General features: G+C 37.2%; 1 protein-coding gene across 1 annotated transcript in view; it reads left to right on the forward strand.

Moving 5' to 3' along the window:
* The window catches only part of Ascc3 (activating signal cointegrator 1 complex subunit 3), a 380,520-nt gene that overhangs the window by 248,973 nt on the left and 113,968 nt on the right, over positions 1–17,579 (forward strand). Inside the window, exons 25-29 of the mRNA XM_045155316.1 lie at positions 5,797–6,017; positions 9,877–9,962; positions 14,214–14,380; positions 15,726–15,871; positions 15,983–16,103. Coding sequence (XP_045011251.1) covers positions 5,797–6,017; positions 9,877–9,962; positions 14,214–14,380; positions 15,726–15,871; positions 15,983–16,103 — 741 coding nt within the window. The remainder of the gene's footprint in view (positions 1–5,796; positions 6,018–9,876; positions 9,963–14,213; positions 14,381–15,725; positions 15,872–15,982; positions 16,104–17,579) is intronic.

Below are 17,579 nucleotides of genomic sequence, written 5' to 3' on the forward strand. Positions count from 1 at the left end.
TAAGTGTATTTCTAGGACAGGTTGAGGGTACTGTTAAGATGTTAGGGACTAGTAGTAGTATTTTAGATTTCAGATTTTTTTTTAAGATTTTAGAGTAGTTAAATGTGCATAATAAGCTATCTTAAGTACAGAACCTAATCCCGAATGGAGAATTCATTTATGTTCCTTGTATATAAATACCTTGTAGACATAGGCTGAAGGTAATGCTATATGATATTACAGTGTGTCATGTTTTGCTGCTATGACTCAGTTACACAGCTTCAGATTCTGAGTTTTCAGATTAAGAAAGTCCAATCTGTACATTAAGTTAATTATCATTAGTTAGTTATGGACTTGTCTGTTTCCTATTTAATAAAAGTGTTGGTAATCCTAAGGTTCATGTTCGGTCACTATAGAGTGGATTTGCCTCCCGTTAGATTGTGGCCTCAGATAATACACAGCCTTTATATTAGCTCTCTTCTGGCACACTTAACTAATTTATGATATTTTTTACTGTTATAATATGTAAAGCTCTATTTTGGATATTTGTGATAAGAATAAATGCTTTCCTATTTTGATTTGTTGCAGAAGGAGAATTTCTTGAATAAATCTATATGGTGACACATTTTTTTAAACATCTTATAACAGAATATAAACAAGAATATTGAGTAAGGTCCTCCCAAACTTGTCTCTGAAAACATTTGTATTTTTATTAGGCAGATGTGGAGGTACATGCTTGTAATCCTAGAACTCTGGAGGTAGACACAGGAAGATCGAAAGTTGAAGGATAATCTTGAGTTATATGAGATACTGTCTCAAATGGATTTTTTTTTTTACATTTTTAATACTTACTGGGTTTTTTTTTGTTTGTTTTGTTTTTTGTTTGTTTGTTTTTTGAGGTAGGGTCTCACTCTAACCCAGGCTGACCTGGAATTCACTATGGTATTTTAGGGTGGCTTTGAACTCATGATGATCCTCCTACCTCTGCCTCCCAAGTGCGGGGATTAAAGGCGTGCACCACCACACCTGGCACTGATTTATTTATTTATTTATTTATTTATTTATTTATTTATTTGAGAGCGACAGACACAGAGAGAAAGACAGAGGGAGAGAGAGAGAATGGGCGCGCCAGGGCTTCCAGCCTCTGCAAACGAACTCCAGACGCGTGCGCCCCCTTGTGCATCTGGCTAACGTGGGACCTGGGGAACCGAGCCTCGAACCAGGGTCCTTAGGCTTCACAGGCAAGCGCTTAACCGCTAAGCCATCTCTCCAGCCCAGATTTTTTTTTAATACAAAAGTATCTGTACTCTCATATCCCCTCTTTCCTGCCCCAATTCTACTGAAGGTCATGTTTGTTGGAGTCTAAGAGGCCCCATACAGTCTCTGTAGGCTAAGGGGAGACTAGATACCTTGGGCTATTCCCACCTACCCTGAGGCTCTTACAATATTTCAGCCCCCTCTTCCATGACAACTCATGAGTCTTGGCAGACAAGATAGAAATCTGATTCAATATTGCTTTCTCTGGAGACTCTAGGTCTCTGTAATTTTGAGGTTTGAGTGACCACAGTGTCTATTGCTATTTCTCTGGAACTAGTTTTCAGGATAGCTGTGAGAGTAGGATTCATGTCACCACTTCTTCAGTAATGATTCCTGGGTCACAGCAGATCAGGTGAAGGTAACCCATCTCCGGGTGGGCTGTTTTTTGTTTTTAATATTTAATATTTTGTCAATTTTTTAAGATTTATTTTTATTTATGTATTAGAGCCAAAGAGATAGGGAGTGAGTGAGAATAGGCATGCCTCTAGCCACTGCAAGCGAACTCCAGGCACATGTGCCACCATGTGCATCTGGCTTATGTGGGACCTGGAGAATTGAACTTGGGTCTTTAGGCTTCACAGGCAAATGCCTTGAGCACTAAGCCATCTCTCTATCCCAGGCTGTTTCTTGATGTACTGATATATACTGATTCTCCTTAATATTCTACTCCGTCAGCCCCACACGTCTGGCAAGGAACCTGGGAGCTGGGGAGCTGCCATGACACATTTAAATACCCATGAAATCTGTTTTAAGAATATCTTGAGACTACTACATAATTAGTATAAGAGTTTTTCTTTTTGGGCTGGAGAGATGGCTTAGCAATTTAACTGCTTGCCTGCTATGCTTAAGGACCAAGGCTCAATTCCCCAGTACCCATGTAAGCCAGATGCCCAAGGGGGTACATGTTTCTGGAGTTCGTTTGCAGTGGCTAGAGGACCTTGTGCACCCATTCTTTATTTATTTTTTTTGTTGTTGTTGTTGTTGTTTGGTTGGTTGGTTGGTTGTTTTCGAGGCAGGGTCTCACTCTAGCCCAGGCTGACCTAGAATTCACTCTGTAGTCTCAGGGTGGCCTCGAACTCACAGCGATCCTCCTACCTCTGCCTCCTGAGTGCTGGGAGTAAAGGCATGCGCCACCACGCCTGGCCTCATTCTTTCTTTCTACCTCGCTCTCTCTTTTTCATATAAAATAAATTTAAAAAATTTTTTTTAAAAAAAAGAGGATTTCTTTTCTTTGAAAATGTATAATTGATGAACATTGATGTCCAGAAGCATTCCTTTATAGACAAGTAGAAACCTAATTTGCTTTTCCTGTATAATTCTTTGAGAGACTAACTTTTTGAGTTTTCAGGATTGAAATGATATTTCTATTTTTTCATAAACACCTGATTTTATAACCCCTTGGAAAATGAAGGAAGAAGCTTTAATGTGACTTTAATCTTGACTATTTTTGTCAAGTGTGCACCTTCTTGAGGGAGTTTATCTTGATAAAAGCTTTAGACAGAGGCTTAGTTCCTCTTGGCAGAGTAGAACTAAATGATTATCAGCATTGAAAGATATGATATTGTAATATTTAATGATCTACTTACTCATAGAAGGTCTTTCCTATCAAATGTGCTTGTGTGTGCTATCAGAATTTCATAATAAAATATTTATTTTTTATTAAAAACATTTTATACAGATACATCATGTGTTGGTATTGTTTTCCTCCTCCCTGCCCCCATTCCACAGGGGCCCCTCCTCATTAGGGTTGAAGGTCTTCCCCATGGGTTTGTGGAGTAGCAGTCAGTTGTTGGGGTGAGGCAGTGCCTATGGGCATGACATCCCAACCTGTGGCTCTTATAATCTTTCCATCTGCTCTTCTACAAGATTCCCTGAGCCTTGGGGGTTGTGTTTTACGTCTACTTCAGTGATGAGCTCTTTAGAGCCCTTGGATTTCTGCTTTGGTATGTGTTGACTATCCTCAGTGTCTATCTCCTTCACCCTGGTGTTGATTGTCAGGCTCACTATGGAAGCTTCACTCTTGCTCCTCCCCCCAGTTCCTCTGGTTTCATCTGGGCCCTGGCTAAGATGGTGAGGGGTGATTTATCTCCTCAGGTCTCACAGGTCTTGCTACCTTCTGAATTAAAAAAAAAGTAAAAAAAATAAAAAATAAATAAAAAACAAAGCAGATTCTCCAACAGAGAGTGAAGTCTGCCTAGGTTAAATTGGATAAACATCTACATTCATTTATGGAGATTTGGATGGATGTAGCCCCACTTTTAGTCAAAGGCTAGTGGAGTGCATAATCGTTGTCTCCAAAGGATACAGATGATCTTGTTCCCAGTTGCGATTATGGGTTCCTTTCCACCAAGTAGTTCTCTTAACCAACCACAAAGTCATTAGTTACCCATCAATGCTGTGTGCCACCATTGCACTGTTGTGTTCTTCTTGGCATGCTGGTTGTTTCTGATTAGCTTAGACCCCTGCTTGCTCACACCATTGTTGGCCACTTTCCCCAGTAGCTCATGTAGCACTTCTCAACGAGGGGCTTTCTGAGTTCTGTTTTTCTTTTGGATTACAGCCAGGTGTCTCCACGTTCTATGTCAGGAGCATAAGGTATTTTTAGCAATAGGGTTTTACCTTTTACCTCAGGCAGGTAATCAAGTGCTTTGACAGAAGCCTGTCTTGTGTTAGAGACCTCATAGGTATCTGTGATCCATAGCTAAATGTAGGTAGCACCAATTTCTTGTACTAGGAGTTACAGGTCAGAGCCAAAACATTTTAAGGTTAGGCTTCATCCCACCTACTCCAGGGCCACACGTGTGTGTGTGTGTGTGTGTGTGTGTGTGTGTGTGTGTGTGTGTCTTTTCCCATGCCAAGCAAATGCCCAGCTTCATGTGAATGACTGGGGAATTGAATTACCTTTAACTCTTGAGCCATCTCCCCTGTCACCATGAAAATATTCTGTGTATTAGTAATTTAAAATTTAATTACTAGGCTGACTTATGTAATCAATTTTACAGTGTACATTATATTTATAAATAGATATCATTCCATAATACCTCATTTTGAATACATTTTGAAAACCAAAAATTTTACACTGTATATTTGTTTTCAGGACATAAGGTAATTTCTGTAATACCAGTGTATATTTGGCTCAAAGTATATATTAGCATATCATTGAATTCAAATCAGCAAACAAAAGCCTTTCACTGAAATGGACTATCTGCAGCATTAGTGATAATTGTTTGACATAGCACAATATTTAGGTTTTTTTTAATTTTTATTAAAAAAATATATGTTCTGGGCCTGGTGGCACATGGAGCCCAAGGTAGGATGATCTCTGTAAGTGAGAGTCAAGCCTGAGACTACATAGTGAATTATAGGTCAGCCTGGGTAGCACAAGACCCTACCTCAAAAACCCATATGTATGTACATATGTATATATGTATATGCGTACATGAGCATGTATGTGCTTTGTCTGGCATTTCATGCCTTAACTTTCAAGTCCCACCTCCCTTCTTTCTTGATTTTCAGTGCTGTAGAAAATTGAATCAATTATAATCTGATATAGAAAGCACACAGTCTAGTCCTTGGCCTGTGTCCACCTTGTGGCCCATGGGCCAGAGGAGTTCCAGGACAGTTGTGAATACTGCCCAGCACATTTGTGACAGCATCATATTGTAATATCAAGGTCATATACTTCTTTTAGAATATAAATACGTGCAGATAGGCAAGGATGGTTTTAAATTTTAGTCTTTGGACTTTTTTGTTGAGAATAAAATTAACTATAACATTTTGAAGTTACAATGCAGAGATCCATCTGAAGTACAAAGGGCCCTTGCTTAATTTTTAAAAGTTATATGAGTGAGTATACATCCTTCATGCAGTTGGGTTGAGAGTAATGCCACATCTGTTGTTTTAGCTGATAGCTTCCTGTAGCATGGGAAAGCACAAGGTCTGTTGGTTCCATAGGGTACTTGTGTATAACTATATCTCTAAATCACTTCAGCTTTCTCATACCTTATGAAAAATAAATCTACTTGCTTTCAATATTTTCCCTGGACAAATTGTATTTATTCAGTCATTCTCTACATTAAAACTCTCACCAGGTTTCTTCTTAGAACTAGCCTAAATTCATTTCTATTTCCACTGGCTCTCACAAGGGCTCACTCAACTACTGTGACATGGGCAGTGTCTTATACAGCAAAATTAACCACTGCAGCACTGAAATCTTAAATACATTGTTTTTGTCTTGTTTTCCTATGTGACATTCATACTTTTTCATGAACTTATTTTATAAGTTACATTCTCAACAAGTGGAAGCTATGGTTGGTTCATAGGAAACTTTGGAAGAAGAATGCCCATTATGTTCACAAGTGAATGTTGCAATGGAATAAAAAGATGTGACTGGTGTTGAGAACTTATATTAAGCATTTTCCTTCTCTAAAAATTATGGTTGTTAATAATTTAGCATGATTTTTCACTTATTTTATAACATTGCCTGTTGGATCTTTTCAGAATTACTGGATCTTCAGCCTTTACCAGTCACGGCATTGGGATGCAAAGCATATGAGGCCCTATATAACTTCAGCCACTTTAACCCAGTACAGACACAGATATTTCATACACTGTATCACACAGATTGCAATGTCCTCTTGGGAGCACCCACTGGCTCAGGAAAGACTGTTGCAGCTGAACTAGCCATTTTCAGAGTCTTCAACCAGTATCCCACTTCAAAGGTCAGTTAAAAGAATTATATGCTTATATTTAATTGGAAATGTGAGAGAATTAATTCATAATCACAAAACTAGAAAGTTCTAAGCATTCTGGCACAACCCAGTGGAGTTTCTTTTCTCTTTCAGTGATGTTTCCAAGGGGCTAAATGAATATTAGAATAATTAGCTGGAAAGGAAATAACCTCAAATTATATAGCCCTCTAGTTGACTCCCTAATGTAGACAGCAGTGATCACATATCCTTTTCTCATTGTAAATAAAGCTCATTCATAATTTCACCAATATTGCTTTACTTTTTAATAAAATTGTACATGTTTAAGGTATATAACACGTTTTAATATACATATGCATTGTAAAATGATTACTGTAGTCAAGGTAATTAACATATCCACCACTTCTGCTATATTTTATGGTAAGTTCACTTAGAAAACCTTAAGTACTTATCAGAATAGTATTAACTATGCTTACCTTGATGTAATTAGATCTATAGAATGTGCTTATTTTATATAAATGAATTTATAGCCTTTTAACAATACCTTTCCATTTCCCCACTCCCATTTCTCATAAAAATCCTTCTAAAGGTGGGCGTGATGGCACATGCCTTTAATCCCAGCACTCCAGAAGCAGAGGTAGGAAAATCACCTTGACTTTAAGGCCACCCTGAGACTACATAGTGAATTCTAGGTCAGCCTGGGCTAGAGCAAGACCCTACCTCAAAAACTTTAAAAAAAAAAAAAAAAAGAAAAAAAGAAAAGAAATTCTACTCTGCTTCCATGAATTTTTGTTGTACAGATAGTAATATTCTACAGAATGTTTTCTTTCCATGGCTGCTTATTTCACCTAGCATATTAAAAGCAAACTTTCCTTATTTGGCAAAGCTGGTTAGTATTCAATTCTACGTCACAACTTCTTTATTGCTCACCCACTTAGGGATATCTTGGCTCCTGCAAATAATGTTGCAGAAAACGTGGGGGCACATATCATTGACCTGCTAATCTCATTCCTTTGAGTTATATAGCCACATGTAGGTTATTATATCATGTGATATTCCTGTTCAGCTTTTAAGACTGTCCATTTGTATTTTCTGTAATGACTTCAATGACTTATTTTTGTTTGTTTGTTTGTTTGTTTGTTTTTTAATTTTCTAGGGTAGGGTCTCACTGTAGCTCAGGCTGACCTAGAACTCATTTAGTTCTAGGCTGGCCTTGGACTCATGGTGATCCTCCTACCTCTGCCACCATAAAAAAAAAGGTGTATACCACCATGCAGGGTTTTACCACCTTGTATTTTCATAAACAAGGTACCACAATTCTCTTCCTTCACATCATTGCCAGAACTTTTTTTCTTTTGTCATTTTAATAATATTCATCGTAACAGTTGTAAAGTGTCATCTCAACATGACTTTGACTTAAATTTCTTACATGATTATTGATGTTGAATACTTTCATACTGTGTTGGTCATCCATGTGTCTTTTCTTAAATGATATCTGCCCATATCCTTTATATATCTTTTTACTTGAATTATTTGAGATTCTTCATACTGGTTTTTCTGAGTTTGTCATGTGTCTTAGATGATAACCATGAATATTTTTAAGAATTTTCTTCCATGATATAGATGATCTTTTCACTCACCTGGTCTTTTCCTACACAGAAGCTTTTCAGTTAACTTCACTTTTACATGTTCATTTTTGCTTTTATTTCCTGTAATTTTGGTGTCATATCATTAAAAACAAACAAACAAACAAAAACCCACAAAACCGCATTAAATAGGTCAGTATAGGTCTGGAGAGATGTCTCTGCTGTTAAGGCACTTGCATGCAAAACCTAAGGACCCAAATTCAATTACTCAGTACCCACATAAAGCCAGATGCACAAGGTGGCAATGCATCTGGAGCTTGTTTGTGGTGGCTAGAGGCCCTGGTGCACCCATCCCCCCCACTCTTCATTTCTCTCTTTGCCTTTCTCTTCCTCTCTCTCAAATAAATAAAATAAGGTCAGTGTAGAAGCTTCTATTCTGTTTTCTTCATAGTTTTAGATCTTATGTGTAAGTCTTTAATCCATTTCAAGTTAATTTTTGTATATGGTGTAAGACAAGTCCAGTTTCATGTGGCTATTCAATATTCTTAATATTATTTATTGATGAGTGTCCTTCCTTCACTGTGTATTCTCAGTAGCCTTGTAAAAGATTAGTTTGCCATGTATGGTATGGTTGATTTCTAGTCAGGGTATTTGTGGTTCCACAAACTTTAGAACTGTTTTCTTTGTGTCTATAAAAAATGGTTTTAGGAGCTGAAGTGGTGGCTTAGTGGGTAAGGCACTTGCCTGTGAAGCCTGAGGAGCCATGTTCGACTTCCCAGATCCCACATAAGCCAGAATCACAAGGTGATACAAACATGCAAGTTTGCACATGCACACAAGGTGGCACATGCATCTGTGTAGTTCAATTACAATGTCTGGAGGCCCTGGCATGCCAATTCTCTGTCTTGCTCTTGCTCTTTTACAATTTAAAAAAAAAAAAAAAGGTCTTTAGCCATTGGGATTTCATTGAATCTGCTCTTAGTAGTGTATATCTTTCCCTTTAGTCATATGTGCTCCATTTTCTTTCAACAGTGCTATATAATTTCAGTGTGCGTATTTTAACATCAGTGAAACCTATTTTAAGTATGTTATTCTTTTTTGCAATACTGTAAAGACTACATTTTCTTGATGTTTTTCTAGATAGTGCATTGCAAGGTTATAGGAAAGCTACTGATTTGTATATTGGTTTTAATATTCTACAGTTTACTGAATTTACATATTTCTTCTAACAGTATTTTTAAATATGGCCTCAAGGGTTTGCATTAATTTATGTAAGTAAGCACTTTTCATTTAAAGGAGAGACGTTACAATTGAAAATATGTGCTGTTTTACTCATCATTTGTAACTTGTTGCATAACTTTTTTTCTTACTTTTCAATTTGTTAGATGGTTGTTAATGCATAAAGAGACCTTAACACATAGAACTCTCATTTGAACAATGTTATAAACAAATATTTTGATATACAATGACTTCTGTGAGTTTTAATTATTAAAAACAAATATTGTAGTGCTTATTTAAAGGTGGAATAACTAAAATATACAAATGGAATCTTTATAAAATTTACATTAAAATTTAAATAGCTAGTTTATTTCTCTTCAGAACTTCAAAATGAAAAAAAAATTCTCATGAAATACACATAGCTCAGATATGGGAACAACTTTATTTTTAATCATAACCTTAAGTTTCTTGTGTAATATATTGTCTTATAATTTCTTTGTTCACATGATGATAGAGTGGTGGTAGAGGTGGCTTAATGGTTAAGTTACTTGCCTGCAAAGTCTAGGACCCAGGTTCAGCTCCCAGAACCCATGTAAGCCAGATACACAAAGTGGTGCATGCTTCTGGTGTTTATTTGCAGTGGCTAGAGGCCCTGGTGTTCCCTTTCTTTCTCTCTCTCTCTCTCTCTCTCCCCTAAATAAATATTTTTTAAGGAAATAAAATATAAGGAACTTTGAAGCTGTTCTTCTATTTTGATAAATTAATATATCTTTTTTATTTTCTTTTTTAAATCTTTTATATACATTTATTTATTTGCAAGAGAGAGAACAAGGTAGATAGAGAATGGGTACACCAGGGCTCTTAGCTACTGCAAATGAACTCTGGACACATGCACCACCATGGACATCTAGCTTATGTGAGTTCTGGGGAATCAAACCTGGGTCCTTTGGCTTTGCAGGCAATTAACCACTAAGCCATCTTTTCAGACAAAATTTAATATATTTTTTTTTAATTTGGAGATACTGCTATAATTTCCAATGAGTCTTTGTCCCTCTTCCACTTTTCAGGCAGTATATATTGCACCCCTAAAAGCCCTTGTACGTGAAAGAATGGATGACTGGAAATTTAGGATAGAAGAAAAACTGGGTAAAAAGTAAGTTTCTTTTATTCAAAAGGCAGGGTTTAAAGAACAACAAATAAAAGTTACATAAAATGGTTGGGTTTGTTTTCAGTTGTTTTTCATAATTCTTTATTTTAAAGTTCATAACTACTATCATAATTGTGTCAATATTTCCAAAGTTTTGAAATTGAAAATGAAATCATTTAATTATTTAATATGATCAATTTTGCAAAATAGCTTTAAACTTTTATTGCAAAATAAATTCAATTTCTGGGTTTCTTTTTTTTCTTTTGAGGTAAGGTCTTACTCTAATTTAGGCTGACCTGGAATTTACTCTGTAGTATCAGGGTGGCCTTGAACTCTAGGAGATCCTCCTACCTCTGCCTCCCAAGCAAGTGCTGGGATTAAAAGCATGCGCCACCATGCCCAACTTTCAATTTCCATCTCTATTTTTTTCTTATGATTCAGAGTAACTTCTAGAAACTACTTTAAATACATTATGCATAGTATAATTCATAACGAAAAATAATTCTTTGAATTTTTATTAGCATCTTAATAAATTTTTAGATTATCTTTTACTTCATGTTGCTTTATAACAAAATACTACAGATACTTGGATATTCAGGAGAGTATCTGTAATTTATGGTATACATACTATTGTAGGCAGCTCCACAGTGCTGGGATAAACATTAAAACCAGACATAGTTTGTGAAAGGAAGGGATTTGTTTCAATTTTGTACTTAGGGGAAAGTTCCATCAATGGTGGAAGCAGCTGTCTCCCATTCATAAATCAGAGCAGAGAGAGACCATGCCCAGAGAACAAACACCAAAACACCAGTAAGCACAAACCTGCAGCAAGTAGGACACCCTCACACACACCAGAGCTCAAACCTGTTTTCATACTTTTGGGCTGGAATTCAGATCCACCTCCAATTACATCTTTGGGCTGGACTCTGGTATCCACCCCCAGTGGTACCTCCTTCCACCAAGTAGCTGGAGACCCAAGTTACAAGCTTTAATAAAATGCCTGAGTCTATGGGGAACATATATTTAAACTGCCATACTCACAGACTACAAAATTTGGGGTATATCCTTAATGACTTCTTCATATAATGGATAATCTACAGATATTTAAAAATCTCATAAACTTTTCTACATCATCATTTCTATTTATTTGCAAAAGAGAGAGAGTGAGTATAGGCATACTAGGGCCTCTTGCAACTTCAAATGAACTCCAAACATATTGCAACACTTTGTGCATCTGTTTTTTGTTGGTACTGGGTAATTGAACCCAGGCCATCAGGCTTTACAAGCAAGCACCTTTAACTACTGAGCCGTATCCCCAGTCTCCTACCTCATCTTTTTTAAAAAGAAAAAGAATATGTGCATGCTTCAAAATGAGAACTAGTTTCTTGTAAGAGAGATGCTGAGATAATTCATTTGTGAATTCTTTGAACCATATGGAGATAATATAACATATTTAGTATTGTAGCTGTTACTTTTTTACTGCTGGAACCAAACACCCACTCCAAAGTAGCTTTGGTGAAGAGCTTACTTCACCTTACAGTTCCAAAGGGAAGTCTCATCACTGGTAGGGAAAGCTCTATAGTCTTAAGCTGGAAGTCCAGGTCATTTCTCTATATCAACAGGCAGGAAGTAGACCGAGGTTGCTGAGCTCTCAGCACTTAGTAGGGCTGAGCTATTAAGCCTTAAGACCTGCACTAATGACACACCTCCTTTACTCCCAAAGGCTCCACAACTTTCCTGAAGTGTCAGTAGCTGGGGACCAGATACTCAAAGGACATGAGGCTGTGGAGGACATTTCATTCAAACTCCTACATTCCACCCTTGGCCCCCATAGACTTGTGTCCATCACATAATACAAAATGCATTCATTCCAACTTAGATTCATGTAGTCTTTGCTAATGTCAACACTAATCACAAGTTCCAAGTCTCATCTGGTATCCAAGGCTATCTCTCACCTGTGAGCCTGTATCAAACACAAGTTATACATTTCCAATGTATAATAACGCCGAGTAAACATTCCCATGGCATAAAGAAAGCATAGCTAAAGAAAAATGACCAATGCAAGATAGAAAATAAACAGGACAGACATCAGACTTAAGGTCTATGTCTAGCACCTGGAACCTGTGATGGAATTTTCTGGGTTCCTCCATTCCTCCAGTCTTGGGTGCTATTCTATAGACCTTGCACCTCCAATATCATGTGGTCTCTACTGCGACCCATGGTTTGTCTTCAGAGCATCATATGGTGGCCTTACAAGACTTCTTGCAGGGTCCTTGACCTTGGTTCTCATTGTCCTGTAACTGTTAGTGAGACCCTGGCTCTCATTGTCCAGACCATGGTTGAACTCAGTGTCCCTGTTCCTCATATCTCATATCTCCAAAACCAGTTCCAGGTAGGCTGCTAAATTTGTATATTTAGTTTCGATAAACCTTGAGAAGCAAGATCTTTTTAGCATTCTTCCTTCTGGTACCCTCCTTTCAAAGTGGTTAGCATTTTTCCTGTTGTCTTAATGCAGAGCAGGTGATCCTTCCTCAATTGTAGTAATCTCCTAAACAATTAACAGTCTCTGTGCCTGAGCTCCAAGCCTGCTCATATTTCCTTTGCTAAACACCAGTTCATTACTTTTAAATTCAAATTTGTTCAGGTTCTCATAACACAGGTAAAAAACAGCTTCTTACACAGTTCCTGGCAAAGTCCTCTTTTTCCCTCTGAAATCTCATAAACTGAGTCATCATAGTCCAGAATTTACTCTGCATTTAGGTCTTTTTAAATTCTCAAACGAATGGCCCATCAAGTTCTGCTTACAAAGGTGTCTCTAGTCCATATTTCAAATCCTTCCATATTCCTCCCACAAACCAGTTCCAAAAGTGCAACAACCACATGTTCAGGTTTATCACAGCAATAATCCCAGTTGATGGTACCAGTTTTCTTTTGCAGTTAGTTTGTTGCTGGGACAAAATACCTGACCAGAAGCAGCTCATGGAAGGGAAGTGTTTATTCAGCTTACAGTTTCCAGAGGAAACCTTATCATGGAAGGGAAAGCATAGCTCAAGCAGGAAGTTGGCCCACATTATCACATATCTACAGGTAGGGAGCAGAAACAATAACCTGACCTATGAACACATAGTAAGACTAGACTAATAACCTTCAAGGTCTGTCCCCAGCAACTTACCTCTTCTAACAAGTGTCCACCTCCCAAATACCACTTGGGGACTAATTATTCAAAACACATGAGAAACAAACTCTGCTTTTTCCCCTCTGTTCTGAGTCTTAATACAGATGTAGGAATTGCTCATTAAGTACTTAAAATTTGGAGTTCGTCTCCAGATTTTCATATGTGTTATCTACTTCTGTGTTTCTCTTTTCTTCTTTCTCACTCTAAGTCTGAGAGTTTCTGAAAAACAAGTGGCACATGGCTGCCTTTGCTTATCTTGTTTATGTCTAAATCCATTTGTGTTTGTTCCTATTATATATACAAATTTCCAATTAATAAAAGAAATTTAGGAGCTGGAGAGATGGCTTTAGCAGTTAAGGTGCTTGCCTGCAAAACCAAAGGACCCAGGTTCGATTCCCCATTACTCATGCAAGCCATATGCACAAGGTGGCACATGTGTCTGGAGTTTGTTTGCAGTGGCTAGAGATCCTGGTATGACCATTTTCTTTATCTCTCTCTCTCTCTTTTTCAAATAAAGAAAAAAAATACAAAAGAAATTAAGAACACATAATTGTCTTCTTAACAAATGTCCTAATAACATTTTCCCTCATTAAAAATTTATCTATTCAAAGAAAGTGACAAGTATATACCTGTTATTCCATAGCTTGTGAGATGGAGGCAGAAAGTTTAGGACTGCAAAGTCAATAGCTACTTTGTAAATTCAAGGCCAGCCTCATCTATGTTGAGTCTGTGTCTCAAAAAGCAAAAGACACAAATCTGTTTCAGTACCCAGAGGAGGACACATGAGATCAGCTTTGTACAATCACAAGGACATAGATTGTTTATACATAAAGCAAAGTTGACACACAACACTGAGGAGACATACATATAAAAGTTACATATGTCAGTGATTTGAACTTATGTGTTTAATGAAATATCCTTCAAAACAGTACCTTAGAATTAACAAAAATATTCCATTTCAGAAATTATCACAACTAAGAGAGGAAAGGATAATTTTAAGCATTAGTAAAATTTTATTTTTACAGAAGATACTTTTGACTTTCCAAGAAGTGTTACCTGAGGATATTGTTCTTTCTCTGCAGAGTTATTGAACTAACAGGGGACGTGACTCCAGATATGAAGTCCATTGCCCAGGCTGACCTCATTGTTACTACACCTGAGAAGTGGGATGGTGTCAGTAGGAGCTGGCAGAATAGGAGCTATGTCCAACAAGTTACTATTCTCATCATAGATGAGATCCACCTGTTGGGTAGGTCATTGGGTATAAACCCAATTTTATGAACCTGAACTTTATCTTATTAATATTATTGTTAATTATCAGATAGTTGTGAATGTTAATTGAGTACATCAAAAATGATGTCTTGATGTGCATACAATCTAGAATGATTAGATCAAGGTAATTGGCATATCTTAAAAATTGCCACACTTAAAAGTTTTTATGGTTTGTATTTCCCAGAACCCAGTCAGATGCTGACTCAGAAACTTTTAAAAATATTTTATTTATTTGAGAGAGAGAAAGAGGCAGAGAGAGGGGGACAGAGAGAGAGAGAGAATTGTTGCACCAGGGCATCCAGCCACTGCAAACAAACTCTAGACGCATGCTCCACCTTGTGCATCTAGCTTATGTGGGTCTTGGGAAATGGAACCTGGGTCTGGCTTTGCAGACAAGCACCTTAACCACTAAGCCATCTCTAGCTAGAAGTACACATTTTTAACTGTAATCGCAATAGATCAATAGACTCTTTTTCCTTTATAAAAATAATGAGCCAACATTTCCATATGCCATGGCCTGCCCTCCCCAACCAGTCCCATATGCTGTCAAACTCCATTCTTTTTTTACTTTCCTAAGTTTTAACTTTTTGTTTCATGTGTAACACAGACCATTCTATATTTGTCTCTCTAAACCTGGCCTATGTTTCTTAACATAACATCCTCCAGGTTCATCTATATTGTTGTAAATGAAAGAATTGCATTTTTTTTGATTGCTGCATAGTATGGCATTGTATATCTTTGTAACATATTTTCTTTGACATATGTATTTATGTGTGGGTGTGTGTTCACAGAAGTTCCACACGCACATTGGAGGTTACAAAACAACCTCAAGTGTCAGTTCTTGCCTTTCCACTTATTTGAAGTCTCTTGATTACAGCTGTGTTTATCAGACCAGCTAGCTCATAAGCTTCTAGGAGATTCTCTTGCCTCCGCAGGCATGCTGGCATTACAGACACCCACCACAGCATCTGACTGGGTTCTGGAAATCCAAACTCATGTCTTCATGCTTGCATGGCAAATGCTTTATCCACCAAGACACCTCCCCACCCCCTATATCTTCTTTCTCCATTCGTCTATGTGTGGACACTTAGGTTGATGCCACTTCTTGGCACTGTAGATGTAGTTGCAGTGGATGCAAGAGTGCCTTTGTCTCTTTGGCATTGTGATTTCAACTCCTTTGACATATGCCCAGAAGTGGACTGCCCAATCATACAGTAATTCTCTTTTCAGTTTTGTTAGGAACTTACCTATGTACTCTGATTTCATGCCTGCAGCAGCCAGGATTTATTAAATGATTGATATTCATTTTTCTTTCTTGTTAGGGGAGGAAAGAGGTCCTGTTCTAGAGGTCATCGTATCTCGAGCAAATTTCATCTCATCACACACAGAAAAACCTGTTAGAATAGTTGGACTATCTACTGCATTAGCTAATGCCAGAGACCTTGCTGACTGGCTCAACATTAAGCAAGTATGTAGAGTGATAAATTATTTAATAGTATGGCATGCTTAACTTTAAATGTTCTGAAGCTTCATTCTGTTTAGAAATTGAAAATCCTTTTTTCTGTCATATTCACTCTAGATGGGCTTGTTCAATTTCCGACCATCAGTTCGCCCAGTTCCACTAGAGGTTCACATTCAGGGCTTCCCTGGTCAGCATTACTGTCCACGCATGGCTAGTATGAACAAGCCTGCATTTCAGGGTAAGATTCACACTATTGGAATGGAATAGTTGCCATCCTGTATGGGAAGATAGCCAATGCATTCTAAATTGCTGGAGTTTCGCTGAAAGGGTAATGGTGGGTGAGTAGCTAAAGACTGGAAATTTTAGTACTTTTGAAAAAAGTACATCTGCTTTTGTGTTTTGCTTTTAATGTTTTCATTTCTAACATGTTAGGCAAATTGGAATGACTTAGGAATAGCACTCCTATTTTATTAGAAGATGTTTTATTTAGACTAAGGAATATTTATTGTGTCAATTAGAAGTAACCTCCAAAATAAATTCTCTAATGTGAACTGCTGTTGCTTGTGAGGTGACAGTTGTGAGGTGACTTTTTAGCTGCTGTAATTAGCCTTATGACAGAGGCAAAGTATTGATTGCAAGCTAGAGACCAGTCTTGGCAGTTGAGATTATTTACACCTCCACAGAAGCATTGTACAAAATCACTAATGAACAATAAATCTGCCATGAGCTGTTCAGCCACACCTGTTCTTGCAGCAGCAAAAATCCATTAAATGCTGAGGTTTAAAAAAGAGACAGATACATTCATGGTTGTCTGTATAAATGACAGCAATAATATGTGTGTTTTTAACATTGTATTTCTGATATGATTTATCACAGATTCATCATTTTCATTTTGTAATATTCAAATAAATGACGGTAAAATTTAAGTTTGTTTTTCCCAAATAAATTACAGAAATTATTTGTATCTATAGAGATGGCTGCATCCTTAATGGAGCTGTAACAGCTGTGTTGTGTAAACAGTAAAGCAAAGATAAATAACTGAGGGCCTTATACTTTGTAGGATATGGTGCCAGATGTCCACTATCCTTATAAGCTCTATGGCATACCTGTTGTGTCTACTGGACTTCCATAAGATACCTAAATGTGAATACATGATAGCTTTGTTATCAATGTTAGGTATATGTAACCAAGGCAACTATACTCCTTATTTACCAGCCCATCAAAGAAATTCTGCAGCTCACCTCTTTAAAAGGACATTGACCTTTTTCACTTAAGATTTTTAAATATCTCTGGCTGTTATAAGAGAGCTACAGAGACATAGATTTAAATCCTACCTGTGTCATTTTTATTACGGTTCTGAAGTAAAGAAAACTCACTTTTAGCTAGTCTAAATAGTTTATGTGGCTCATGAAAAAGTTTAAAAAGATGTTATTTCTACTGTTTTCTTCATTCTTCTTACTCAGGCTATGCAGTCTCCTCATTTGTGTGCTGAGTGCTGCAGGCCATTTCTCAGATGTGCAACTAGCACTTTATTCTGTCCTGCCCTTTGCTGTATTCTCTTCCCATTTGAAGCCTCACACATGCATTTGGAAAATCAGGGGAAGTATTCTTCTGATTGGTTTATTGGTATAATTTCTCCTAAATTACTCACCAGCTGGTACCAAGGCAAAAATAGATGCAAATTTTATATGGCCTTTCTGTGGACATTTTCATC

This window comes from Jaculus jaculus, chromosome 7, assembly GCF_020740685.1.
Source record: "Jaculus jaculus isolate mJacJac1 chromosome 7, mJacJac1.mat.Y.cur, whole genome shotgun sequence".
NCBI classification, from domain to species: Eukaryota; Metazoa; Chordata; class Mammalia; order Rodentia; family Dipodidae; genus Jaculus; species Jaculus jaculus.